This window comes from Platalea leucorodia (genome assembly GCF_965183815.1).
Source record: "Platalea leucorodia genome assembly, chromosome: 10".
In the NCBI taxonomy this organism is placed as follows: Eukaryota; Metazoa; Chordata; class Aves; order Pelecaniformes; family Threskiornithidae; genus Platalea; species Platalea leucorodia.
The window spans coordinates 5,675,397-5,683,648 of NC_138832.1; the positions used below are offsets into that span (position 1 = coordinate 5,675,397).

The 8,252-nt window shown below is 36.5% G+C and overlaps 1 protein-coding gene across 1 annotated transcript in view; it reads left to right on the forward strand.

Moving 5' to 3' along the window:
* The window catches only part of PCDH11X (protocadherin 11 X-linked), a gene marked incomplete at both ends in the record, with an annotated part of 453,149 nt that extends 445,268 nt beyond the window's left edge, over positions 1-7,881 (forward strand). The window contains one exon of the mRNA XM_082323174.1: positions 7,490-7,881. Within this exon, the coding sequence (XP_082179300.1) occupies positions 7,490-7,881 (392 nt within the window). The remainder of the gene's footprint in view (positions 1-7,489) is intronic.
* Positions 7,882-8,252: the final 371 nt, after the last annotated feature.

Here is an 8,252-nt window from a genome sequence, read left to right on the forward strand (position 1 = left end):
GCGAGCGGCTGTGTGGTGCTTAGCTGCTGGCTGCTGTCAGCCCACCACTTTTAAGATAAAGATGTTACTTGAAGAGGCATTATTTCTATATTTATTTTATTTTTAATGTTAATTATTCCAGGGTGATAACTGCTGGGTATCTACAACTTCCTGTAGACTCTTCTTTCCCTTACTGCAAATAAGAGTTGTATCTTGAAAGGCTTAAAATGAAGTTTTACACATCAAGAGAGAAAGTTTGCTGTGTTACAAATGCCCTACAGAAAACTCATACTGAAAATGTTTCCTCTTCCAGGCACCAGCTGAAAAATGGCAGCTGAAGCCCTTTTTCATCCAGCGTATTTTCATAGGATGTTGGGTTTATTACAGAAACTTTACATCAGTAAAAGAGCTTAATGTATACCACCTACAATGCATAGTCTTCTCGGGTATGGGGGAAGAAATGCAAATTTCACCCTTTACTGTGTTTCTAGGTCAAAAGTTATTGCTAGAGGATAAACCATTTTTCACTATGTAGTTTCACCTTGTTTAATTGATTCGAATTTAAATTTCTATTCTGTGTTAAATAATGAACAATGTATCAATAATTAAGAAGCTTCAGGACAAATGTGAAACAGTTAATTAAATATTAAATGAAGCACATTGTGTTACCCAGTGTTGTAATCAATATACTAGATTTTAGGCTATTCATTTTAGATGGTCATTATACTTTACAAGTTATGGTTAAAATTCTCATTGATAACCCAATATACACTTCATCGGCTAAGAAACATGCGCCCTTTGCAAATTACCATATTAGTTTTGCCATAATTAGCAACAAAACACGGACGTTAAAGCTGAATACAGTTGGACTGTTGAAGCAATACGGGTCAATGCCGTGTATTCTCCCACGCTGTCACGCCTGTGCTCATTAGGCTGAAACAGAAGAGGTTGCGGGAGGGTTGGGCCCTTGAGGTTTTTTTGATGATATATCTTCCTGTGGAAAACAGCAATTATTGAAACTGAACTGTTTATGGGAGCTTTGCTTTTAGACCATTTCTGGGTTTTGATTAATACAAGATTGAAATTCTAGTCAGAATAACAATAAGAGATGACTTAATGAAAGATTAATGTGCTTTATTTATATGGCTATTATTTGTGAAGGAAAGATTCACTTCACTTCACAAGCATAGTTAATTGTACAGGAATTACCATATGCTGTCTCTGGCCCTGATACTTCCTCCATTCCCTGTCGTCTTCCTCACCAACTTTCCCCAGCCATCTTTGATAACGTTTGCTTGACTAATTGAAGCCAGGTGCAAAATACACCTCGTACCATTGGGATTTTATAATAAGAAGCCTAACTCATGGCAGTTTTTAGGATAAAATTCAAATTAAAACCATGCATGTTAGGATATAAACTGTGTTCACTGGAATGGAAGGAGAGCTTATTCTTGCAAGATATCCAGTACAGGTAGCACGTGAAAATGTGTGACTTCCTGCGTGCCTGGTGATTCCGCAGTCAGAACATCTGGGGGATCGATCTTCCTCTGACTATGGTTTCTCGCAGGCTCTGGTAGAGGCAAGCTCTGTACACACAGCTGAAAACTAAAGTGGTGTGTCCTACTTGTTCTTTGAATAAAAAGGTTCAAAGGCTAGAACTTAAGTAACTCTTTTAGGTTTTTAATTTATTGAGACATGTACAGGAAATAAAATATTCATAGGAAACTTCTCCCAAAGGCATTTTATTATTAAACCAAAAAAAGTAGACTGTATTATAGCAGCAGTTATTTAGGGTTTCTATATTCAAGTTTCTTCCTCCTGACCTTATTAAAGTAACCCAGTTTACACTAACAACTATTCTCCCCTCCCTTTTTTATTGTTAATGTCATTTCTGTTCTCTTCACGTAGTGGAGACCGCTAAATGATGTTACCCAAGTGGCCACTTTTGGTCACCAGGGTAATTCTGGACTATAATTTCCCTATATTATGCTTGAATTCCTGCTTAGATTTAGTACCACATTTAGTAAATACACATGGGCAAAAAATGGAGGGGACATGACCCATTCCTTAGGAGCTATTGGCTGAGATGAGTAGTATAAGGTTGTCATCTTCATCACTCTGGTGGGTTCCTGCTGAGCAGGGAGCACTGAATGTGCGATGGGAGCTGTTTAATATGAAATGCTTCAGTAAATGAGAGGCACTTCTGGATGCTGACAGAATAGCATTGGCACTGCAAGCCATGTATTCATATATGTGCTGTGTTGTGAAAATATGAAAAATAGCTCAGCAATGGCATAATTATGGGCAATTTGCTTAATTGCTTGCTAATTGTTGCTTGCTTTATTATGAAACAAGAGTGCTCTAAATGTAACACTGGATGGTTTGCATCCAAAATGTGTCAAATTCAATACTGGCTTTTCATTAAGACTTCAGCTACATAGCTTTAAAATTCAAGCACTCTATATTCTGTGGTTTAAGGATTTTTTTTTTTAAATTGTTTTTGAAATTTTCTTTGCACAATTTATAAGCTCCCTAAGCCTGCATCGGTACAGTGTAGTCTGGCAGGTTTTGAACTTCTAATGAATCTGCGTACTTTGCTAATGAATACATTTACAAATGTCTTTTGATCATTATTACACATGTGGATAAAGGTGGAGATGTTTTAAGGCTTCTCTGGGAGCTCATGTTCTTGATTGTTCAACTCTTAGAAAAGCACATCTCCCTTTTAACATACACATGCAGATTTTTTTTTTTAAAGGGATATATGCAATTCTGAAAGTTTGGCCTAAACTTTTGGAAAACCTCTTCTCTTCTATTTTGACCAAGATAACCTGCTTTGAGCAGAAGGTTAGACAGACATCTTCAAAGGTCCCTTCCAGCCTGTCTTTTGTGATTCCGTGATGCAAGTGATGACTTCTGTGGCAGACCGAGAAAGGAACCAGCCCACTTGATGTTGTCTTGGTAGTATGTCTCCCTTTTGGGGGTGGAGGAGAGGGCATAGGGGTAGAAAACAAAGTGTTTCATTTGTACACCAAGTATATACGGCCAACTTTTGAACATTATGAGACTGCTGGTAACGCAGTTGTACTAACAGTATGTCTTCACTTGGGAATTCTCTATGAGAAATATTCTTAAAACTGGAACATAATATTAAGCTGGAAATGCCAAAGTATGCAGTATTGTGCCACGTATTTTGTAGATGGAGAGGGAGGGTAGCATTGTAGAGTCCTTCAGCTTTCATCCCCCAAAAGCAAAGATAATCACCAACATTTTTATTTACTATCTGTAAAACTCTACACAGGCTTTATAACCACAGAAAGTCTCTACCTGAAACAAGCAGGGAAAAAAAATTCAAACGGTATTTTTTTATAATTGTTTTGACTGAAGGATAGCTACCTGGCAAGGTTGGAATTCCACATTTTCTTAAGTGAAAGTAAATATTCTTACTGAAAACCGCTTTGACCTATAAATGATAAAGACTGTGGAACACTGAAGAAAGTCTTTTAACTATTGTGCTTTTAGTTATATTTGACAGCTCTGGTCTAAACATTTCATAAGAGCTGACAGACACATTCTTTAAAAATGTTCTTAGTTCTGAGGCAGACAATTTAAAAAGTAGTTTCATTCCTAAAACAATCAGGAGTTCAAATGAAAGTGGTAAACTCACATGCGCCTGAGTGTGATCTATTCTATGAATTAAAAATTCTCTTTTATACTACTTGTACGGCATTGTTGAAGAGTCTTCATGTAGTATGAAAAAAATATATAAAATTAAAGGTTTATTACTGAGTGAAGTAAGAAATGAGGTAGACTGATAAGAGTTCGATGGAATGTATTGTTTATTCGTAATACATGGGGGATGTGTACACTTCTATTTCCATTTACAAACCTGTCATATCTTATGTGAGAAAATGTTACTAGACACTGAATTTCAGTAGCGAAAACCATAATTTCTTCTGAAAATATTCAGAAACAGCAGGAACCTTCTTTTACTTGATTGGTAGAGGCAGATGTCACAGCTGTTTCTGACCACTGAGTACTTATCGGACTATGCAGAATAATTGCCTACATTACTACTTTCGAATGAGAGAGAAGGGCTCAGAAAACTTTATTTTCACCCCCATTTAGCAATGACTTGCAAAGATGCAAAATAGAAGGAAGCTTGAAGAGCAGCAGCTAGAAAATGCCATGGTCAATTTACACAGCCTCTGATAACTGGCCACTAGAGCACTGAACTTCACACTCACCCAGCTGTGTGGCTTGAGTTCCTCCTCAGCTGGTCCTCTGGGATGCTCGGCTGAGCCAGCCAGGGAATCCTTTGTTTAAAGTAGGCAGCGAGTGGTGGAGAAGCCGGACACGGTGCTGAGGACAACATCTCAATGCTAGTTACAGTGACCTCCTTGCGTGTTAAGTCTGTAACAGAATATTTGGAAATCAGCTGCATTCTATTGTAAGTTGGCACCATTAGTACAATACATTGCTAACATAAGGCGCTCTTCTTTGATAAAATAGGGAATTGTTAAAAATATGTTTTTAATAAGTAAAGCATAGTTTAGATGACAGTGCAATGCCAGCGCCAAGTAGCTATTTAGAAGGATTTCAGGTGCTGAAGAAGCAGGAGAATGATGATATGTTAGGAAAATAGAGAATGAATTAGACTGCCAGAAAGAAGCTACATTTCACGGCCTGGAAGAGCAAGCAAAAAAGATAATGCCTGGTGAATATTCATGCAGAAAATTTCCTACATTTTCTTCTAGGTTCACTCACAAACAGATCAATTATGCTCCAACAGTCATTTTTACTTCATTGTGCTAAAACCATAATATTTCACACTGCTGGTTATATTTATTTTTACTTTATACCAAACAGAAACTGTTTTGCATCCCAATTATCCTTGCTAGTACTATTTACTGCACCAGATCAGTTGATGAGATTTTCTAAGTTTCCTTTAAATGCAAATATTGGGCACCTTGCCTGCCTCACACTATATGCATTGTAACACCTGTAGTTAATTTGCATTAAAAAAACCCACAAAACTGTGTTGTTAATTTTTTTTTTTTAAATTGTACTCCTTTTAAAGTTAATCTAGATGTTAAGGATATAATCAATTTTTTGAATTTATTTCTTTTCTTTTTTTTTTTAATGATTGCAGTATATTATAAAACAAAACATGACTTACTGTTGGAAAAAAAATGAGTCAGACATTATACAGAAAAGTACTTGTATTTGCTAAATACTTCTTTTATTTCCTGTTCTTCTGCAACACTGCAGAGATGCTCAGTAGAAAAGGGTCTTAACTCTTCAAAGTTAATGAAAGCTGTATGGTTTACATATTATTAATCATAAGCTGTGATGAAAAACATATTCTGACAATCAAGATTATGTGTACCACATACCAACATCGGAAGAAAGATTATGACTGCTACAAAAAGTGTATCTTCTAAACAGTCCTGCATTGGCAGACTGTTGTATAATGAAACCCCATCTCAAAGCCAAAATAATTTGTATGCATAACTTATGATTATGCCGAGGATTGTTCTAAAGTTTGGGGGGGGAGGGGTGTTAATTTTTTTTTTTCTAAAACTGAAAAAAAGTCTCCTTATTAACACAATAAACAAGACTGGCATTCTGACAATGTTGTTCTTCTTAGCATGGTAACATGTTCCAAGTCTACAGGTAGTCTCGCAATGCATGCCACAAAATTACTGTCCTACCGATCTGTCGAGATGGTGTAGAGAATGTTTTATAAGTGACCTTTTATTTCTGCAGTTGCCTTGCCTAAAGCTTAAATGTTAAATTTTTATTGCCAAATGCTTCTTTTGATGGTTTAGCTGTGTTTACTCTCTTACTGAAGTTTGAGAAAGATAGTATAAGTATTTTAACCACTTGCTGCGAAGAGGTAGAAAGGCATAGGTATTATTTCTAAATAAATAATTCTGTGTTTTTCAGTTTAACTGAATTAATAGCATTTTAAGAGCAATTAGAAAGCCTTGAGATAAAAAGAAACACTGAGGTACTGGGTATCAAAAAGGCTTTTTTAATAAATACAAAAAATAGTTTCTGTATAAAACAGGGATAGCTCAACACTCTGTCAACGTTGTACCTGATTTCAGTGAATTGCCTTGATCAGAAGAGAAGCAAACCTGGATAATTAAAGAGCCTAACAAGACTTCTATATACTCAAATTTATGTCTCTAATAGCAGATAGTAGGACACAGAAAGATTAATCTACCAGTAGTAACTTTTTTTTTTGCAGGAACTATTGCCTCTGCTAAATTATTTCCATATTTATGTCTCCTACTGCCCATCAAAACTGGATTAGTATTTCAACAGCAAGGTGCCAAAGCTTTGTCAGGATTACATTGAAAAATACTGAGACAAAATGACTGAAGACATGTTGAAATGCCGGTAATAGGCAAAATAGCATTTATAAACAATCATTTCTCTAACTGGCACATACTCATACAGCATACTTAAGGAGAAATAATCAAGAATATAGCATTCATGATACAACAAGCAACCAGTTGTCCACTTAAACGTGGTGGATTTAAAAAAGAAGTATCCTGTATTTTGGACAGCAGCAGTATATATTTCAATACCTGAAGGAAAAAATTAATTCATTTGTATTGAGATATAACATGGAAATATGTATTTGTGCTTTGTAGCTTTACACAGATTTCAACATGCAAAGTATTTATTAAAACAGAAATGCAGCATGTGTTTAAACATAAAGCTCCAAGATTGTTTATGTATTGCAAATTACGTCTTTCAGATTTAGTAGTTTACTTTGCCTTCGAACCAATTATAATTTCTATAATCCTTTTTCAAGGGCACAAACCTTGCATCTGCTGAAGAAATCTGGTTCGATTACTAGTAAACTACAGAGGTTACAGCTTCTTTTGCTATTACCCTTTGATTTTTCAAGGTTTCCAGTATCGAATGCATGGAGAAATCAATTCTCTTTAAAACAGCTGTTACGCTATCTTTAATTCTTAAAGCTCTTGAGTGCATCTTTGAAGCCAATGTACCATCTTTGGCTATGTGTCCAAATTAATTTTGTTTTGCCTTAAGCAAAGCAAAACAATCCAAAAATCTAGTTTTAAAGAACATTACAAAAAAAATCCTAATTTTAATAATTATATTTTTTCAAGTAGCTGTATGAAAATATATAGATTATTAGAAAGCTTTTAGCTTTATTACACAAATGACAGCTTTGAGAAGTGAAAAGGTCATTGTAAGTAGAACGTATAAGAGCTTTAGTTACATAGCTGTAATGCTGGTATCATCTGCTCATTGAACATTAACTTTTTTCTGATGATAGCCAATGACAACACTGTGGGCCCCAAACTTGCAAACATCTAAACCTTCACTTAAGTTGTACACCTGGAGGTATTTTCTTTCCGGACTGTAGCCATTATTGTAGAACTGGGATTACTTTGTTAACCTTGATTCCCTGTGCACATCAGTCTTCAGACCTCTGATAATGTCTTGTCTTTTTCCATCCTCCTAGCTATTGAAGTAAATCTCCAGAAAGCCCTGGCCGAAGCCTCTGAAACCTGCACACAGGAGTGTCTCATCCTAGGCCATTCTGACAACTGCTGGATGCCACCTTCTTTGACACAGTATCAGCAGTCCAACACCCCTTTGCCATCGTTTGGCTTCCAGCAAGGCTGGGGCCGAGGAGCCAGGCCTGAGGGACGACACACTCTTGGGAGGCCCCTTCCAAAGGACGACACTGACAAAGGCCAGGGTGGGCCCAGGCCCCAGTTCTACAACACCTGCAAAAGACATTGCGCCAGCGAAGATCCTGTCAAAGTCATTCCTCTGGCAAACTTCGCCGCATCCCACCAGGCACCGGTGTCTGGGAGTAGCACTACGTTTATACATGAGCACCAGCTATAAATGCATATCTGACAAATCCGTTATTTCAGGCTTTAAGTGTGACTGTATATAGTCACAGCCTAACGCTGTTCTTAGTGCGTATACAAACTTGTTAGGCTTGTGAATATTTATGTATATAGAATCCTAAATTTGAAATTGGAAAGCTAAATCCTTAGGACTTAGTTAAAAGAAACTTACCATAGTTCTTGGTAAAATCCACAAAATGGGGAAGAAAACCCACAACCCAGAAACAATCAAAAAAACCCACAAAATCCTGTTCATTTTCTTATATGGGGCATATAGTGCAAATATCTGCCAGCAGTTCTTCCTCCCTGTTGAACGCAATTTCTTAGTACAGTTTGGGGAATATTACAGTCTAAATATAGCTTACT